At 25.0% G+C, this 22,757-nt stretch overlaps 1 protein-coding gene across 5 annotated transcripts in view; it reads right to left on the reverse strand.

Moving 5' to 3' along the window:
* The window catches only part of bma (SCY1-like protein bma), a 197,980-nt gene continuing 175,223 nt past the window's right edge, over positions 1-22,757 (reverse strand). For 2 of the 5 annotated variants that reach the window (XM_089219699.1, XM_089219700.1), the window contains 7 exons: positions 18,906-19,074; positions 18,431-18,612; positions 15,486-15,718; positions 14,703-14,771; positions 11,001-11,018; positions 3,985-4,152; positions 1-3,814 (listed from right to left, as the gene is read on the reverse strand). In XM_089219699.1, coding sequence (XP_089075825.1) covers positions 3,788-3,814; positions 3,985-4,152; positions 11,001-11,018; positions 14,703-14,771; positions 15,486-15,718; positions 18,431-18,612; positions 18,906-19,074 — 866 coding nt within the window. In that variant the 3' untranslated portion in view covers positions 1-3,787. The remainder of the gene's footprint in view (positions 3,815-3,984; positions 4,153-11,000; positions 11,019-14,702; positions 14,772-15,485; positions 15,719-18,430; positions 18,613-18,905; positions 19,075-22,757) is intronic. The other 3 variants (XM_015514803.2, XM_089219701.1, XM_015514804.2) reach the window with 3 other exon arrangements.

Genomic DNA, 22,757 nt, shown 5'->3' on the forward strand with positions numbered 1-22,757 from the left:
TAGTGTCATATAATGGTGTTTATTGGTAGTACTTTAATTAAACCATTCTAAATAGTTTCATCTGATCTTAAATAATTAGAAAATTAAACTTTTTGTATAGATGTTTAGGTAACTATATAAAATGAAAACGAGTATATCATGCAACCATATTAGATATCAATAGGTAATTAACTTTAATATTGGAAAATCAATAGTAGGTACATAAAATAATAGCTATATATAGTCTACAGGTACATAGAACGATATGTTGTTGAATAATATATAATATTTAAAATTATAATTAATTAATTATTTATGTAACTCTTTATTTTACAAACTATTATCAAATATTATGCGTACCCAACATATCATTGATTCCTTCTGCAAGATATGTACATATGACTTTACTCCTGGGCAGTGGCGTGTATAGGCATTTTCAATAGAGGTATTGGGTATTATAATTATTTATACATTTAAATGAATAGTAGTGGTGTTAATTCCAAAGTCACAAATAAAGTGATTTATATTTATCTAACAATAGTGGCGAGGTGGTTAACCCCTTCATACCCCTCCACGGGTACGCCATTACTCCCAGAGCTTTTAGAATAAGATAAAATACAAATCCAAGAAATGGTACGTTCTATATCTTCAATCTATAAAAACATAAAATATGTTCACAACTTTTCTTATAGTGTATCCTAATCATAAAATATTTTACGAGTTAACAATTTAAACATAAGCTACACTAAGCTCGAGTATTATAAAATAGCATTAGTTTTTATCGTTGTATTTTTATTTGTTAGTTAAATACAGGTATGTAATATCCGTAATATTAATATATCATTTTAATATGATATAGAAATTTATAATTTATAATTTAAATAAAAATATTATAACCATAATATTAAAAAATAAAAGGTAGTATAATTTTTAATATTATTACGTACGTTTTACATTGAAAGAAAAATTAATTTCGATAGCCTAATTTTTATCTTTTTAGATAAAAGAATATTATATTTACCCTTCCGTTAAATACCTATTTAGCGTTGTAAAAGAAACAAAACTAATAAATAATCGTTTTTTGTGACGATAAATATTGCTTCTTTGTTTCCTATATTAAATCAAAATTAATTAAAAGTTAAAAATTCAATTATTGATTAAGAATATTATTTTAGTTAGGGACCAAACAGAAAAAAATTTAACACTTCCAGTCATTTATTCAGCCGAAAAATAAATATTTATGTATAACGTTAATTTATCATTAATTCTATTATTATAAATTTGTATCAGTTCTATGTACCTATATACTACCAACTAACAATGATAATAATAATTACAATAATAGTATAATAATGATTTCAAACAAAACTATAATTCAAACGATCCACAAATAAATACTTAAACAAATAATATTATAATTGATACTATAATATATAATCTTATATAATATAAATTTATCATGATTTCTAAGTTTTATCACATTAACACATTTATAAAATTTAGATTGTCTGTAGATTCATGACAAGATAAGATGTAGATTTTTAAAACAAGCTACTGATTGTCAATTTCATTTTAATAGTACTAAACTTAATTAAGTGGACTACAAATGAATAAGTACTAAAGTACATATAATATACAGGTTGTTCCGCGAGGATTTACCTATTGTGCTATCTCATGAAATAATGGAGATATCAAAATTCTGGTTTTATAATAAGATTCACAGGGATAAGAACTACAATTATTTCATTTTTAAATTTATTTTAATGTTTTTGTAAAAAAATTAAAAAATATATTTTTTTATTTAATTATTTCCAAAAAATTAAAGATAGTCATTTTGTAGAGTTTATTTTTCTGAAAATATTGACGTTTAAACATTTTATTTTCATTAATTTCCTGAGTTTTGATATTTTTTTCTAGTTTTGAAGAAATAAAATATGATTATAAATTTTTAACTATTAGGAACACCGAAAGTATTTGTCCGACCGTATGGGAATGCTCGCGGCGCGGCGGGTCACATGTTTGATGTGGTGTTAAATAATTCACAATTTTTCTCGAAACTAAAAAAAATATTTAAAATCAGGAAATCAATGAAAATAAAATTTTGAAACGTCAATATTTTCAGGAAAATAAACTCTACAAAATGGTTATCTTTATTTTTTTTTGGAAATGATTAAATATAAAAATATAAAAATATATTTTTTAACTTTTTTACCAGAACATGAAAATAAATTAAAATATGAAACAATTGTAGTTCTTATCCCTGTGAGTTTTATTACAAAACCAGAATTTCGATATCATAATTCTTTCGGGAGATATCGCAATGGGTAAATTCTCACGGGACACCCTGTATGGTTACTTAATGTGTGCGCATGTATCTGAAATCTGAATAGGCTTATAAATATATTATTTTAATTGATATTTATATATTAAATAACTAAGATAGAAAATGCTTTGAGCAAAAAGTATTAAATTATTAAAATGAAGATATGTGTAAAAAACCAAGTGATAGTCTGCAGGTTATATCGTTCTACGCAATAATGACGACGATACAAAAAAAAAACTAAACAAAAGAAAATTATTAGATAGTGATACTTATCATCATATATGGGATATACAAACGTATTATTTTCATTTTTCTTTAATATACACAATTATATAATATCAAATATTCAAACATTGTTATTATGCGACGATTATTTTATAGATACTTAAAAATTAGAGTTATTAAAATGATTAGCATGAATATTTACAAATAATCGTACATATATTCTATACAGTGTGCTCCAGCAGCCTTTTTTTTGAGGGGGAGGGGTGAGTGTTTTGAAACTTTTCATTAAGTATCTGTTAATTGACTTAAATAATTTGCAAGGGATGTTGATATTAAGATCAATAATTTATGACAATTATAAGCAGTAAATATGATAAATATTTTATAAATATAACAAGAAACGTAACCAACTATACTTGGATAGATTTCAGCATGAGGATAAAACAATTTTTATTATCTTGTAGTTTGTCCAAACAGTCATTTGTGTGGTATTTTTTAATTAAGTAGTTACCCTATCACTGAGTTTTGACATTACGTTGAATCGAATTGAGAAATTTCTTAGAAGCTATTAGTGTATAAATATAAACATATTTATATAGGAATAAAATTTATATTTTTAAAATTTTTTTTTTTAACTGTACAATGCACAGTCACATAGTATTTTTATAAATATAACCATCTATTTTCGAAATAATATATAACCATGTGAAAAAATGGCGTTTTGGCTTATAAAAAAGTAAATTGTACTGCGCATGTACGTACCAATAGTTTAAAAATGTCCAGTTGTCTCATGCAATTTGATACTTCCTTTTAGCTCAAGAAATCTACATTAAAATTTAAGGTCACCGGGCTAAAATGTTTTGGGCTATTCTTAACTTGAACACACTGTATAATATTATCTAATATAATAATAATATAATATAATAAACCTATAACATGGTTCGTTGAGAAGACCGATAAAAACAACAACAAACAATTCACACTTTACGAACAAGAATAAATTATGTATAATACAATGAAACTTAAAAATTATGACATTGATAATATAGTAGTTATAATAATTATTGACGATTTCCAACTGTATTGCATGATGTTGTTAGATGTAAAATATAATTGCTCATACAGTTTCATGTTTGGCGGAATAGATTTATATAAAACAAAGTCTTAAACGGAACTTAGGACCGTTTATTAGATTTAAGAAATAATTAATATTATGTAGTTATATTATAACAGCTTTGTTGATCAGTTGAGTACGACTTTTTACTTGTTGCCGCTAAACAGTTGGTACTGAAAAGAACAATGAAAACAGTGAGTCAATAATTTTGTATAACATTGTGTAACGTTATACGCGTCATGATTATACATTATTTTGAAAACTTATACTAGAGATTTTGAAATAATATTATTTTAAGTATATTAAACATCATAGCAGTATATTAATTTAATAGTATTCTTACCGGATTTTGCAAAGTGGATAACTGTTTCACTACTCCAGAACCTAGTTGCTGTAGAATACCAGTACTAGAATTATTCGAACATGTACTTTGTCTCCTGGACCGGAGACTGTTCATACTGGAGCTGAGCAAGTATGGAACGCTGCTGCTCGTGTTTGGCATACTACCACCCTTAAAAGGTACAAAATATCATTCGTTTTAGTATGTACCTGATATTCTGACACACATACACATAGGCACACACACACTTAAGTACGTTTTGCAAAACGTTATTCTGTTTATAGAATATTAATACAAATTAATAAAAATGTACATCAACAAAGTTTCACATTTATATAGCAAATAAAGCATAATATAGATAGTAGGTAATATTTAGATAACATATTTTTTAAATTTTTATGGGAAAGACTGTTGAATATTTATGTTAATCTTGAAATTTATAATATCCCATTATTTCAATTTAATTAGACATTAGAAAATTAATTTAATATTGTGTACGTATTTGAATTGGTAACTGTAAAAATATAGTACGTATAATAATAATAAATATAATATTATAATTTAATATATTAAATGCACAGCTCAAAGTAATTGTTTAAACTCTATTTGTATCTACTCTATTGTTTTTTAAAGAGAAAAAGCTTTTAATTATATTTTGATGTTCTAAAAATTTCTAAGAAATGTATATGATTACCTAGTATAAAAATTGTGATTTAAAGCCGATGTACAAAACGACATAACCTACATTGCCACATTGGTAACGAAAAGATTTATTGGATGCATCGTTATTTACCTTTTGAAGGCGTAGGTGTAGGTACGTGATTTGTTTCTATAGTGAAAGGTTATTTATTTTAAACTGTCTAAAAGCCGCGATTCCTAGTTTATTTTTTATATTTATACATTTTATTTGTAGACTAAACATTACGAACTAAATATTTTTTACTTGTATCAAAATATAAATAATTTTTCAACTCAATACATTTAAAATATTTTTATCCAGTTTCTAAAAATTAGCAGTTATAATGATAACGTAGATGTTTTGATAATTGTTTATAATTGCCTTACCACCAGTCATCACCAGGTAACCTTATATGTTATACTAGTCTTTAATCTTAAATGTCGATATTCATGATCGATATATCTTATAAGTATACATCAGCCTACTACGTGATCTATCTATGGAAAAAAATGTTTAATAATTTTTATGAGTGGCGTATAAATGTGTAACGAGATGCAGGTTAATCCGTTCCAACCCAAGGACAAAAAAAAAAAAAAAAATAGTAAAAAATCGGATTCGAAATGGATAGAATGTAAAATTTATACGCCACTACCTTTATACACGGACTCTGAATATTTTAATGATTGCCTATGATTAAACTTATTGTTTCGAGTGAAGCACTCTCGTATAGCTTACATGTTTATAATTTAATGCACTTATGTAAAAAAAAATTAAATGTATGCTACCTACTTCTAATTAAAATATTTGAAATGATTGTACTCCATACATTATATTTAAATCTTGTTATTATGTTTGTCATCTATTGCATATGTGCACTTAGTGCGTAGGTACTTATACCTTATACAAACGTTATTAGTGTATTTTAAAATATTGAAATTAATTGAATTTAATGAGTTAGGTAGATATTTCCAGCAATATTTAATAATGCTATCCTATATTTCCAACAAAAACATATAGTTAAAATAAATACAACTTGCAATACCTTCATGATCATGTACTATAAAATATTAATTATTGACTATGCTGTACTATTAAGAGGACGTTTCACCCGCATGTGTTGTCTCCGTCTTACAAGTGCGTAACATTGCAAAAACTGTTTTGCGCGGGAAAGAACCGAGAAAGATACAGTTATAACTAAGAAACGAAATTTTCACCACATAAAAAGGAGATTTTTTTCTGTGCAATATCGTTTTTATTTTTTCGATATCACTTATACAAAAAAAATTCTTAATGTTTTATAATACATTAATTTTGCGTTTTTTAAGCACGAATAACTTTTTTTGTAGTTCTGATATCGAAAAAATAAAAACGATATTGCACAGACAAAATTCTCCTTTTTATGTGATGAAAATTTCATTTCTTAGTTATAACTGTATCATTCTCGGTTCTTTCCCGCGCGAAACAGTTTTTGCAATGTTACGCACTTGTAAGACGGAGACAACACATGTGGGTGAAACGTCCTCTTAACTGTAAGCAATTTGGTCATTTTTATTATATTTAGTTTGATTTAAAAGTATTATAATAAAAATAATGTCATATAGTACAACGGATACGGTTATCCGGTGGCAGGGTGTTACATATTATTACGATTTGATGGCGAGGACAAACAAGTATCGATAAAATTACAATTTAGTTGATTATTTAGTATATGCCTAACTAGAAAGGAATTGATACATAAACACATTAACTAAATGAAAAAATTTAATATTTTAAACATTTTTGGATTAATAAAATATAATTCTGTTTGAGAGTTTTAAAAAATTAAAACAAGTGTCTGGTGTAAACAAAAAATATTATATCCTATATATTAATTATTATATTTCAACAAATGTGACAGGAAATATATAAGCTCTTAATTTATATTTTGTAAAAGGTTTATAATCGATATTTTTTTTTTAGAATATAAAATCAAAATTAAAATAGGTACATAAATGTTCATATTTCAATTATCCAAGTTTGATGAAAATTGCGATAAAATATTTAAACATAATAATTATTCCCGTATTATTAAAAGAAATTATTATTATAATATTTATATTATTTTAATTAAAGCCGAAAATATGATCTCATTAGTGTAATAAATATATTATGTAATATAAAATACATTTATTCAGTTTTTTACATATATTTTTTTTTAAACCTACTTGATATTAAATTATTATTGCTACCTACTTTGCATACATTATGTATTTTATAATTAATTTTTATTTCAATAATCATATAGTTTTAATTTGAAATACTCATAAATTTAATGGATAATTATTCATGGTTGGCAAATTCTGCTCAAGAGGTTGGTAAATTCCGATCTGAATATTCCAGGTTAATTTTTAGCAAATGTTTTTAGCAATTACGCGCTTGAAACGAACAAGTGAAAAATAGTTAATATTCATAAATCATAATAGTTATAACTTGTGTGATTATTGATAATTCAATATTTATTAAAATAAAGTTATATTATTATATTATTTGTGCAATATATACCAACTTGAATAATTAATATACCTATTTTTTATTATACATTAGCTCGTTAATTGTATCACTACAATATACATTGTATATTATATATATATTTATAAATTGTTATTATATTTTAACATTAAAATTTAACATCGTTAATTTCTTCCGACTTTTAATTCAATCATTTACTAGGATAAAACTTAATTAATTTGGGAGCTATTTTAGATCATCATTGTTATGGAAAAATGTCACTTCAAACGCTTCTCTCCCCCACAAAATCGCGCATGAATTAATTGTTATGTATTTTAATTTGTATAAAAATATATATAACATTAAAGCAAAATTGGGATGATTAGTAAAATTAGAGATAATAATATTAAAGATTGATAAGTATGCTGACGTTTGATGCTTTGTATGATACTATATGATACTGTATGATACTGTATGATTTCGATGAATTTAAGTAATAATGTGATATAACTGATAGAAGGTACAGTAAAATATCGAAAGTCGATAGTGCATAGTTATATTTGATGCTATTACCTTTATTAATATTCTTAGAGCAGAAGTCAATCGAACTTCACATAAAATATTACAACCTTACTAAATATTTAAAACGTACGCAACACATTTTCCAACAAAACATAAACACTTAGGTGAGATTTAAAATGATGACTTTTTCTAGATTTAATTTTAAGTTTTTGTTGAATTTATAATGCGGTTTTTTGTTGCTTATTCATTTTTGCGGAATAAAAATAATATTATGCATTTAAGGATAAATATTAAAGATTTAAATAAATGCAATTTATAAACTAAATATAAAATATCTATCTACGAGTAACGACTCAAATATAAAATTGTCCTGCCTTCTGCGTATAACATTAAATTAATTTAAAAAATTATTCTAGAATATTTAATAATTATTATTTGTGCCAATTATCTATTTAATTTACCAATTATTATAAACGTCAGTTTTTCTTAAATAATAACCTATACGTTACACGTAAAATTTGTAGTAGAAACTAATAATGTAACATGTTATTATGATAGTAATAATAATAATAATAATAATATGTATATTATAATTCACAAGTTCTGTGAGTTATAAGTAAAATATTATTTTAGATTTTATAGCAGAATATTTCTACGAGTAATGCGTAGGTATTAATACAAATTGTATTACTTTTCATACAATCCAAATAACATTATAAAAATCAGTGAAATTGATCACATATTTACATTCAGGCATACATAATATATATTATAAAGTACAATATATATGTGTGTGTGTTTGTGTGTACACTTATTATCAGCACTTTAAATTGAATTCCATTTGGTGTGAAAAATGATCTTGGGTCGGCAGAAACTATTATTATTGTAGATAACCGTGCTGAACATTTATGTAACTTGGAAGCCCACTGGGTTAAAAATTGTATTTTGTTATCGAATTGTTCGAGGTCCGTTACACAGTGCCACAGTAGTTTATGGACATCTGCTATTAGGTGTTGGTAATTTCATTACATTTTGGATTTCCCAAATTCCCGAGGATATAAAATCAATGTTTAGACATTTTCACAAAACCTATTTGATTTAAATGTCACACATAAACTACTGACTTATCAACATAATATTCAGATCACATAAACGTATATTGTTCCAAATATTATTAGAAGCTTAATTACTAATATTAATGTTTCAGATAGATAAAAATAAAATTTTTAAAAGCAAAAAAAATTTAAATTTATATTTTATTAAAACTGTTTGCAACCCAGTAAACGTTGTTTACATTTTTTATGATTTAATTACGTTATTTTTTTTTAAGTACAACGTTTAGTATAAGATATTATATTTTTATGTAATTTATAACTACTCTGTTTTAAGGTATAATTTCTAGTTATAGCATAATAAAACTTAAATAGTGGCAAAATGCATACAATATTCCATATATCAGTAACTAAATTATGTGGTTAAATTGTAAGCTGTACACTTTTTCCTAAATGTTTAAAGAATATAATATGATGATACGTTATTTTATAGACTCTAAAATGTAAGAATACTTCACATTGGTTTTCATGTTTAGCGGTTACAACTAACTATCAATTAATATATTCGTATTATAACTTGTACCTACTCTAAAATGTTATTAAAAAAAATTGATATGATAAGAAAAAAACAGACTATTTTAAAATTATTTTTATTCTAAACTATCATAATTTTACTTGAAATATCAATTAAATAACAAAAAATACATTTATATTTTTAATTTAATGTTAGCTTTTGTATTTATTTAAGGTCATATTTTTAATATGTATAAAAATAAAAAAAAATATTATAAGTAATGATTTCAACGTTTAACTAAATGTACCAACATAAGAGAAGATGCTATCCATTTACATTAATACATTACTTCAAAATTATTATGAACTTATAAAATAAGGTTGAATATAATTAGATATTTTAAGGGTTATTTAGATATTAACTGCTAAGTACGTAGGTACGTAATGACAATGGACAATGTTAAAAGAAAATGGCCAAGATTTATCTTATTTTGTATTTCGTGAAACTTAAGTACTTAGGTAGATTGAGATTGGTTAGAGAATATTGCTTGGTATATTTACCATGATAAAACTATGTATACAGTATTACCTCTATGTCTTATATTTGTGGACATATTTTAGGTACTTTTGATTCTATAATAATTAGTTCTAAGTCTTCTAGTTGTAATTAAAAAATAAAAAATAAATGTATATATTAAATATTGGTGATTATAATATACTTAATATGTATTATAGTTATATTATAAACGATAAAAATATTGCTAGACAGATAAAAGCCAGATAAATTGATAAAAAAAATAGAAATTAAATATTACGCATCAATTTAGTATTAGAATTATTTATAAGTAAGCATAAGTCAATTATAAATATTTTATAATTTCTAATTTTTTTAAATTTTTTTATTTTGAAATTCTCGTAAAAACTATGATAGTTCGACGATTACAATATTAAAATTAAAATGTTGATACTTATTTAAGAATAAAGAGAACAAAAATACACAGTCTAAGATATTATGTTAAAATTTAAAATGTATTGCGAAAAATACGTTGTTCTCAGCACATATTGTAATAGTGTATTATTATTATTATTTTTAAATTAACTACACTCAATAATTATTTAGGTAAGTTATAGGTCTTAAGGTTAACTAAAAAATGATTAAGTTGTTGTTAATTTACCACTCTCATTTTGACAAAAGTGTATAAACACTTTTTTAATTTAATTTTCTAAATAAAACCAAATTTGATAAGTTGTTTTTTTTAAATATCATTGTATGTATTTTTTTATAAGCTATAATGGTTTTTAAACTTATGTATTCTATAAAGTTTGTAGACTTTTCAACCTTTTTAAAACATTATTTTTATTTTTTATTTTTATTAGAAATAAACAATCTATACTGTTTATGTGGTAAAAGTAATTACATAGACATGAAATGTTAAATAAGAAGCATTCAGTTTGATTTATAATTATTATAATTATTATTTTTTTAAATTATTTAAATTTTTAAAACTAAGCTTAAAGAGATTTCTAGAAAAAAAAACATAATCTAAAACAGTTAAAACAAATAGTAAGTACCCATTCCACTTAGAATCTTAAAATTGAGTCAATAGTCTATACGACGCTATAAATATTTAATTACGATAAACTTTTAGTCATTTACCCATTGACTACAATAAAAAAGTTTTTTATAATTTTTTTTTTTTAAAGCAGATTCCTTTTTTAGTGATGCAATTAATTATTTTATTGAAAATCAACTTAATAATACTCACAATCATGCTCCGTGCAAGCTGTACTCCGCGTAAGTTGCAATCAAACAATAAAATAAAATATAAAAAAAAATAACTCAAAATTGTAATTACATTTTAAAAGCATTATTAATATTGTTAAGATTAAAAAATATTTATCATAGTACTATTTTGTTGTAAAATATTATAATATTTAATAATAATATTTTACATCACTGGCTATAAGTGTAACACGACGTTACATGCTGACAATATAAATACATTGATGTTTTTAATATTTTATGAAAATATGGACTATTTGTCTACGGACTTTCTAAGTTTTGTATTTTTCTTTCTTAAGAAATTCGAAATACAAACAGTTGTCTAATTCTTTAAAAGAATATTATACTTATTGCATGTATGTATACAATAACTTAGTAAAATAGTTTCTCCTAAAATGGATTTATTCTATTGCTAAAGAAAAGAATAAAAACGTTTGCGTGTTTAAAATTATTTTAGAAATATTATGTATCAATTTTTATTGTATATATTTAAATGCTTAATGTTAAAACTAACTTATGCGAACACACACATTTTTGTAAAGGAAATGTTGAGTAAAATATTACGTATGATAATAAGATTATAAATTATTGAAAAAAAATCAGATGCATAATATTGTTGATACCTATATGGAAAATGTATTAACGTGCACCATTTGTTATATTCATCAATATTATTCACTCCACTGCAAATTTAAGAATCATTAATTTTCTAAAAATGGAATAAGTATAATATATATGTAAAAAATTAATTTAAAGTTCAATATTTTAATTTAATATTTATTAAAAATAATTAATATATATCAAGTATTTAGAAAGAATGTCTGATTTTCTCATTTTTTATTTCTAGTCTTAAGTACAATTCTTTTAGTGAATAATTAATAGTATAGTGTAAATAAAATAACTATCGATCATCAATTGTACTTTAGTACAGTAGTATCTACTGATTATAGTGCACCTAATTTAATTTACAATAATTGTAAATCTAATTGAATTTAAGAATAACCATTAGCCATTAAACACTCATTATTTTTGTTTTTATATAAACATTTAGATTTTATAAAAAAATTCAAATATCAAAATAATGCAATATTATGTAGTTAATAATTGCGATTCAACATTTAATTTTTATTTAAATCTAAAATAATGTCAAATAGAAGAAAAATCAAATAACTATAGTATTGAGAAGACACTTGTCTACGAATGAATGATGATTATTGATTAATATTGATGATGATCAAATAATAATATTTTAAATATTACACAATAATACATTTTTATTTTTTAAATATAATTAATTATTGCGATTTTAATGTTATAAACCACTTTAAGAACCTGTAACGCTGCAAGCTGTTGATTATCATGTTAATAAATTGCTTACATTCGTTAATTAAGTTATTTTACCAGTATGAGTATAATATGATGTATAAAATGTAATTATTTTAATATTATAAAAACAAAGTGTTTTTGGTGTATATTATTGACAGACTCGAAGAAAACTTTAAAAATATCATTTTGTAAAATTAATTAGATTAATTAAAGAATGTAAACGTATCAGGAACTTTATTTATAGAACTATGAATAATTGTAGTATTGATACAATAAGTGAATATAATTAATTGTATTGCATAGGTGTGTCATACACGGTTAATTAAATGTATTAAATTAATAACACATTAAAACATAACGATTGTTATATGTTTAGGAAATTTGGTTAACACAATAGAATACTATTATAAATACATTGGTTTTCAAATTTTAAATTTGTATCTCGCATGTTATAATAAAAGTATATGTATTTTAAATGTGTGGACATAAGAGATTTGAATGACAAAGTACTCGTATGTATTAATTGTTAGCCAATAGGTACATATATTTTTAATTATATAAAACAAAAAGTTCAATATGTATAATAATTTAAGCGTAAAAAGCTTCTTACCAATAATATAAAATCAATACAAAGCAATATGATATTTAAAGAAAGTCATTATTTTTAAAATGAAAAGACCAAAAATTCAATAGAAAAACATTTCTTAAAAAACGAGGTAATTCTTGAATGTTTCACTAGGTTTATGTTAATGTTCTTGAAAATGTTTGTTATAAATAATATTATTTCATTTCATCCGACGTAATCATTGAAATTCATTGAAAAATTACTATTTATTACTTAGTACGCACAACTGGCTAAAAAGCAGTACATATACATCGAATAAAAGTAGAAAAAACCAGTGTAATCAAGTTGTACGTACTTATTACCGGTAAGTTCTAACTAACGTCAAAAGCGAAAAAAAAACAATAGTAAAATAAAAAAGTAAAATAAATAACCCATCATGGATTATTTTTTTAAGTAAACAGTGTGGCATATCAAAAAAGTGTTTGGTTAAATTCTTCAACATTCTATCCTCTGTTGAATTAAGGTAAATGACGGATGATAACTATAACTGATGACTTACGCTGTATATTAATTATATATTTTATTATTATGATCAAATATCATGGTTAAAATATATATATTTGTATAGCATCATTATTAGAATAATAATTTTTTCAATTGTAAAATTTAATTATCGATAAGAAAATAATTATTTTAATTTCTGAATACTTGTTCTAGTTATAATATTATATTTTTCAATAAATTAAAATATGATAGTAGATACTTTTTTTAATAATTTGTATTTGATAATTTATTGTTTTTCTTCTTTTCAAAGTAAAATAACGAATAATCTAAACGTGGGTAGACATTATGATTAGAGTGTGCATTTAATGCAAATAACATTTCTTTTACTAAACGTCTTAAAACATTGATTTCCAGGCATGAATTCTGTAGAACTTAAAATTAAATTTTAATTATGATTTTTTTTAAATCAAATAGGTATATTTTAAAAAAAAGTTTTAAAAATGAATTAAATTTGATAAGAATTCAGATTAAATTATACCCTCCCCCATCTTCTAAATGTAACAGAAAAGATACCGAGAACAAAATTAAATATTATTCATTTTGTTTTTATTACGTATTATGCATAATCTATTTATGTACCAGAAACAACGGTATGACAAACGAAATTGTTGTCACATTCAGGCAGAATATTGCATATTATAATATAATAAACAAATCGGTCATTTTATTAATGTCTTGCTTCAAAACCAAAACGTGCGTAATTATATAATTTAAATAATATAAATATTATATATATTTAATTTTTGACTTTTTTTATTAAAAGTTATGGAATTATTCTTGAAAAAAAAAATTCTAATGAATTTTTTAATATTATGGAATATTATTAGTATCTACATTAAATTTAGTTTTTAAAAGGTATTTTAAAGAATTTAAAGAATTCAAATTAACGCTCTAGTACGTAATATATATGCATGTTTATAATCTATAGTTAGATACTAAGTTATATACATAGTTTCTAATTCGTAATTGTATTTATTTTGCGAGAGTGAGGCCATCATCATAACTACTACACTAGCAATGATATAAGAAATACACCATCCGTCATTTATCTCAAATTCGTCTCATCCTCGTTATATAATATAAATTAAACAAATTATAAAATAGAAATATCAATTTTAATCATGCTGAGTGAACGCATATAGGCCTAGCGTTCAAAATAAAGTATACACTGACAGCGGACACCGTTTAATGCAACACTCATCGGCTTTCTCATTCGTTATAATGACTTACATATGTCGATGATGGCACCGACAATGTGGACCCATCGTGTCCGTTAATCGGTCTGAAGTACTGATAGCCCTGCGCAAAAAATCAATTTAAAAGCTCGCCTGACACATATAATCAAATATCATCCACAGAAAGCACGTCATCAAAAAAAAAAAAAAAAATTCAAGACGCTGAAAATATAATAATGTTACCTATATAAAAATAATATCATCATTTTTTGGAGAAATAGATTCAGGCCAGCATATAAGATTGAATAATAACTCGCAGCGTTATTGGTTCGTTAATGCATATTACGACGACCCGTCATTCTATACAGTAGCTATACATGTATATTATATTATAATAATATATGTATTATATATACATGATATTAAATGTATATTTTTATACTTAAAATGCAACGAAAAGGCACTTGCACATAATCAAAATAAATACAAACAAGTGATAATAACATAATATAACACTTAGTATATATTATATAATATAACAAAAATATAATAATTGTAATATTATATTATAATAAAAACTAATAACAATATGATGATGATGTATCGTATAATAACGTGTGGTAAGACGCGCATTATTGACTAATATATATCTACACTTTTTTTTGTTGCATTTTTGATAATGATAACATTAAAGTCGTTAAATATAATAATAATAATATGATTATTGATTTTTATAAATATTATGTAATATCGATATTCTACTACTACTATTATACTACTACTATCACTACTACTATTATTATCGAATAATAACAATAAAAATGACAATAATAATTACCGATGGTGGGGACAGGTTGATGGTGGACCCACGGCGTTCGACGTTCGAATGTCTCCGGATTGGCAGACCGGTGCCTACCGGGGTGCTGCCGGGCGAAGAGGCACATGACGGCGCTACACGGATTTTCGGCGTATTCAACATGTTGTCAGACAGCCGACGATTCGGAAATGAACTGACTACACGCAAGAAGTTGCTGTCAGAACCGGAAGGTGATCCGCCAAACCACCAGCTACCTGTTGGACATTAAAACGAAAAACAGTGGTTGTCTTTATTAAAATAAATTTTTTTTAAGCTTCAACATCTATGGTAGCCTAATTTTAAATTAAATACAATTATTACAAAATTTTAACTTATACTCCATTTTTACATTTATTTATTTATGGATTAAATTGATATAAATAGAAATTGTATAAACTCGTATAGTCGTATACAAAGGCAAATAGGATGTAAGTGTGACATGTTTTTGGGTAATATTCTTTCATAAACAGGAAAATCTGAAACATTATTCACCTTATTATTATATCTTAAAGGATGGACATGGATATTTTTAATTTAGATCATAATATTACCTGCTTCTTGGTATCAAATTCAATTAGGATTACGTACAAAATATGACGGCGTGTCATAATATGTGAGTAAGATGTGACGCTTAATTATATATACAGAGGTAAATAAGTACCTTCAAGTAAGTTCAAATAATTGAAATAAAAAGGATAATATTAATGGTGTAGGTAAATCTTTTAAAAATAATATTATTGGTGTCACATAATATGTGTTTCTGATTTTGATAATACAATATTTTATTTCTAAAATATCTGTATAATTCTATAATTGGAAGCCGATGGATGATGAGCAACAAGCTACTTGAAAATTATGAAATTAAGACGTTTAAAAATTATTCAGAAGTTCTTGAACAGCTTATTCGTCTGAAGGAGTTTTATTCGAATAAAGGCGATAAAAAAAGGTTTTCATACGTGAGTGAATTAATTATCTTTTTTTTTTTTCCGTTAGTATCGAGAACCGGAGGAGGAAACATGGTGCCAATACTTCTCCTCCGGCCACCGTCGTTTAAGTGAATTAATTATCTATCACGAGTTGGAAATGACCAAATCAGAGTTTAAAAAATAAACACCAATACTATCATTTTTTTAAAAATAATTAAATATTAAATTTATAATGTATCACGATTTATGTATAATATAAAAATAACAATTATAATGCATATGTATAATATATAGATTTGTAGATTAATTTTATTTTTAAAACACTGAAACCTGTTTACAACGGACACCTGTCTATAACGGACAATTATTTTGGTCCCGTGACTGTCCGTTATATACAGGTTTCACTGTAAAACGAATAGTTTAATATTTCCATAACGAAAATTTATGGAGATCAATCAGCCAATTCCATTGTAATCCAAACAAGTCATAATATTCACAAAATACAAGGTTAAATATCTTTGTATAGACCAGACTCCCATACATGCACACCTACTATTATTAATGAAATTGATCACTACCAACTAATTTTTTTTTTTAAATATCCCATTGAGTTGTATGAGTACGTGCATTCATTGTGGATTCCAAAAATATGTAATTAAAAATAATAAGTGTTTTTACTACAAATTTATTTCCGGTCAAATTCAAATCTTCATTATTACAAGTGTATAGTATCAGATAATAATATACGGTAGTATACATACCGTAAAATACAATTGGATATTTAAAAACATTTATTACAACTAATTCATCATGAATAGTATGGTATACCACAAATTTGTGGTGATACTAAATTGTTATTTTAACAATGCATTCTACCTTCAAGGTTAGCATCATAATATTGTAGAAATTTTATTTTTGTTTTTACAGATATAATATTCGTACAGATTGAGCATAATTTTTAAAAAAGCGTCGACGGTGGAATTCACCCTTAAAAATAACCAATTAACCAGAAGAACATTTAACACTAAGAAAGTATAAATATTTTAAAGACATTCAATACTTAATGATGTACAAAAATAATTTTAATTATTTAAATTCAGCAGTATGTCTTGAACCTTATCAAATCATTTAACTGGTAAAATATAAGGTAAATGTCAGATGATTCCGCACTGATAGTGAAATCATTTATTCTGTTTTTATCAATAAAGGATTAACTAATATTAAACACTAAGGAAAAAAAGGTAAGTACCAAGAGAAAAAAATTTCCCAGCTAAGTTATTTTAATTTTTCTCTGTAACAATTTTTATTTCTGAGTAGTGAAAAAAATAACATTTGATGTCTTAAAAAATATTATCCTTCCTATACAGGCTTATTGCTATGTGACATGACTATGAGGTATAATAAACCAGACCTCTTAATGTTTTTATTTCAGTATGATATTGTAATAATGTGATGTCATTAGTCTAGAGACTATCTACTCAGATAATCTCTGCAGCTCTAAAAATATTATAACGGTTAAATTGTTATAGCCAATAAAATAAATAAAAAAATTAATTAACTCAAGTATTTGATGGATGCGGAAAATTGTGGTAAATTTTCTATAACAACTCGACTTGTCATTTAGGAAGCGGGATTCAATATGTTAGCACGATATCACGTTGAAATTATTAAACTAAACGTCATTACAGTCGAATGGATTTTTCATACCGAGGAAATTTGATATAATTTTGTTTCATTTGACATTTTCTTATTCGACGCTCTATTATTTGTGTCTTATTTAAGACTTAAAGCCGGATGAATCAAACCATAGGTTTAAGCAAAAATTTAATTTAAAAATGAAAATACATATGAGGCACAAATTATGTTATAGAAACTATTATAGGTACCTAGTAAACAATAACAATAATAATAACAATATATATTATTGATGCTTATGTATTTTTAAATACTTTTTTATGTTTTTAACGATTGCCATTATATTATTTTTTTGATATAACTTACCCGCTGAATTTTTTCTAACCATATCTTCAGCACTTGACGTTTTACGCGTTTCAATTTTCAAGTTTGGTATGTTGAAGTTTTGTGCATGCATGTTGTCAGAACTGTACAAATGTCTCAAAGGTCTATGTCTGTCTGGACTCTGCATGGATATTGTATCCAATTTTAGTTTATTCCGTTGGTTTCTAAAAAAAATTGTAATTGTATTTCACGTTTATAGCTCATAAGCATAATATGGGGCATAATTTATACATTATACACGTATACAATTTAAAAAATTAAAAATTAAAGGAAAAGGTTCATTCAAATTTTGTTCAAAATTAATTTTCCGAATTAAAATATTAAAAAATAGATATATTATAATCATTTTGTTTAAAATAGTTTAATATAAGAATTATAATGTATTATGTAATAACTTGCCCATTTAAACAATTAAATCTTGACTAATAAATTATAAATGCCTATATTCATTATTCACCTGTCAATCTGTTCCAACATGTCTTGTAGAACTTCAATGAGGGTTTGAAATTGTTCTAAATTCAAACCAGGATTCATTGTATGTGGAATCAGTGTTGGCATTATTTTCGTTGCTATCATATTTACTGATAGGCCGTATTTCTTGTCACGTAGAATTATACTATATATAACTGAAAAATATTTTGGGGCTTTATCGTTTACCTATATTTGCATAAAATGTAATTATAAGAGTTCTACGGTGGGTTATCCACGAAACAAAATATTTAAAATCAATAATACGGAATTGGGTTGAGTAGATGAGATTAAAATCACGAAGCGCATATTTTTATTTTTTATACGTTAACTCTAAATAATAACAATTCATATTTAGGGGCGGATCCAGCCAAAAATAACGGGGGGGGGGCAGTAGTATTTCATAGACGTAAATATAGTGGCTAGTGGTTGGGGGTATCTACTGAGGCTGTTTCCAAAAATTAATAATTAATATACACAATACATTTTATATGGATATGAAGTTTTTAGAGAACGGGGGTAGGGGCGATCGTCGGTTTATCTTACACTAACGCAAAAAAAAAATCATAAAAAATCACACTACCAAAGTGTGGTATCTATACATATTGATAAAAACCAACGACTAAACTTAACAAAATCAAAATGTCGTTACTCTTATGGCTTCCACTGTCAGATTTTTCCAGAAGACAAGAAACAATTATTAATCATCTCAAAATAGGCTACACCTCACTAACATATCACCATCTAATGACGAGAGACGACCCATCCAAATGCTCTACCAATGGTGTTCAACTAACTGTTAAGCAAATCCTAACCGAATGTACGTAGAAATCATCAAATATATCGAGAGGGCATCTCTGCCTAAATTTAAAACTCCATTCCGTGTAAGTAATTATTAAGACTATAATAAACAATCCAAAAATATATTATAAAAACATTTTTTTTTTTTTTATATAGTTACTCTAAGTCCAAATTTGGACGAAATTATGTATTATTAAATAACTAAGAATAACGATTTTAGTTATATCGTTGTAATTTAAAAATATTATTCGTTGGTACTTGAAACTTCCAAAACATATTATTTTATAGTAAAATATATTATATGCAAATAATATTAATTTAATCCATCGGTTATCGTGTTAATAATAACGACATTAATATAACATACAATATCCTATATAAACCAACAAATCGTCTCCGCTCAGAATCGATTATCATATACATTGATATTATAGTATCGTTGAATTCAAATTTGACATCACCCATTACTGGGATCCACTTGTAACCTGCTGAACAGTAGAGCGTCACCCACTTATCCATTATTTTATTATTATTATTCTTATTTTATCGTTCTAAAATTAGAATTGTCTCGGAAAATAAACTGACGGTAAAACATTACACTGAATAGTTAGGATTAAGCCTATAAGAACGTGCTTTTGTAATTATTATTTATTCGGAAAAATTGTTTATAATTGTTTCGATCCCAGAGGCATTAGCTTTCAACATCAATTTATAAAATCATTAATACCAAAAAGAAAAACGAGTGAATTTTCTTTAGAAGAGTGATAATTTAATTACTATACTTTGTTTTAACATTCACTCAACAATACAAGAAATACTCGGAAAAAGAAAAATACAATTTTCGAGTTCATAAGACTTAGAAAAAAATTATATTATATATATATACAAATAATATAAGTTTTATCATCGTTTTATAAATTTGGAATATAAACAAGTATTATAACTGACGAATTAGGTGCATGTTATCAAGAAATTGTTTATTTCGAGCTATTAAAACTTCAATATTCAAGATTTTAATTTGAAAGAGTAATATATCAATAAAATGTAACCATATATTATGTGAATATGTGTCATATGGTGAGAAGACTGGTGCAAAATACTAATATTATATATCGGTTGTAAATTGTAATAGAAAGACCTGCAAATATAAATTAATACTAGTTTAAAGTAAGTGATATAGCCACCTCCCTTTACTCAATGTTCACTTTTGACATCTCTAAGACCTTCTATATAATATCTCTAGGTACATATGCTGATACGACATACTGATAACCGACTCTCACGAAAACCACGTCACAGCCGGCAGAGCCGTCGTTAGGTTTTGCGAGGCTCTGGAAAAATCTTTAAAACTGACCACAATCACGTTTAATAAATTGTTTACTAATCAATTCAAATTAAATGTTATACTTTTATTTTTGCATACGAATTAAATATTTAAGAATTAATTTCTAAAAACTATTAAATATTTTTAGCTTACACTGTTTAGTAACTAATATTACTAATATTATTGATTTTATTGATTTTATTACAATTAAATATCATAATATTATTATTATAACAAATATTGTTTAATAAATTATTATATTAGATTTTAAACATATTATAGTTTACAAAAAATATGGTTAAAAGAGCGAGGCCCCAAAAAACTATGAAGACCGCGAGGCCCCGGCAAATGTCCAATTTGCCGGGTTCACGCGACGGCGCTGACAGCCGGTGATATGATACAAAACCGTTTAAATATGAATAACTTGTGGGAAAACAGGTGGAAAATAGAAATAAACGAATCTAAATCTGTTCAAATAAATTTTTCACTTAGAAATCTCGATTAACTATCAGTTAAGTCAAATAATCAAATAATTCCAACATCAAATTATAATCTTGGGATAACTTTAGATAAACGCTTAATCTGGAGCCCACGCATAAAACTTTAGCGTAAAACTGTTAACTTTAGACTTCACCCCCTAAGACTACTATAGAAATCCAATCTCTCTCTATTCAATAAACTAACCATATACAAGTCAATAATTTGACCAGTTTGGACATACAGTATTAAGTAAGTTATGGGGTTCTGCAAAGTCACCTAATACCAAAATGCTTCAAGCGTTTCAATTCATTTGCTTACAACTATTAACGTCCTTGGTATTTCACAAATAATAATCTTCACAAAGACTTATAAATTCCTATCCTTAATTAACTGGCAAAATTGTATTCAAAATTAAACTCTCACAGTTACTCATTAAAATAACTATCCTCCATTTCACTTCTCGGTAATGTATGCGAAAAAATTCAAAAAACAGTGGTCTAGAGACCTACTCCAATAATTATTATAATACATTTTTTTTTTTTTTAAAACGATGGATAATATCTAAAAAATATCTGGTCGGGTGGGACTGCTGATTGCTTGCTCATCCCGGTATTAATCTTGTATCGAATTTACACATTGTACTAATTGTATTTTATAGATTGCAAATACAATGTTTAATTAAATAATAATAATAATAAAAAAAAAAACTTAATGCCACCAATTTGAGATAGAAAAACGGAAAGCAGGAGCAGGAGTATCATCCATTCTCGCCGAAGCCCTTCCAACATCCAGAACACGGTTTTATTCATAATCAATTTTAATTTAATCAACCATCTATAAAATAATTGTATATTAATATTAAGCAACTTCATTCCAATGTAACTCCATAAATCTGTAGTAGCCAATGGCCTAGATGCTGAAGCTTTTATTAATAAAAAAAAAAAAAAAAAAAAAAAAAAAAAAAAAATACTTAGCGTTTGACAAAAATATGAAAACTAAATGGATGGTAAATAATTTAAGAAATTTATTAATGTTAGGATGTAAGGAAATTGCCAAAAAAAATATTTTTGAAAAAAAGTTTTTATGTTTCAAAGAATATTGATATTTAAAATAAATGAACTACACAATTAAATAAATGATTTTACCTAAAAGAATTGTTAAATTTTTTACGAGAATTCATCAACAGGACTAAAATTTGAGTATTTTTTTTTAAGCACCAATTTTCAAATTAATTAG

The sequence above is a fragment of the Diuraphis noxia genome, unplaced genomic scaffold (assembly GCF_037042655.1).
Source record: "Diuraphis noxia isolate RWA-SAM2 unplaced genomic scaffold, SU_Dnox_SAM2 contig0002, whole genome shotgun sequence".
NCBI lineage: Eukaryota > Metazoa > Arthropoda > Insecta > Hemiptera > Aphididae > Diuraphis > Diuraphis noxia.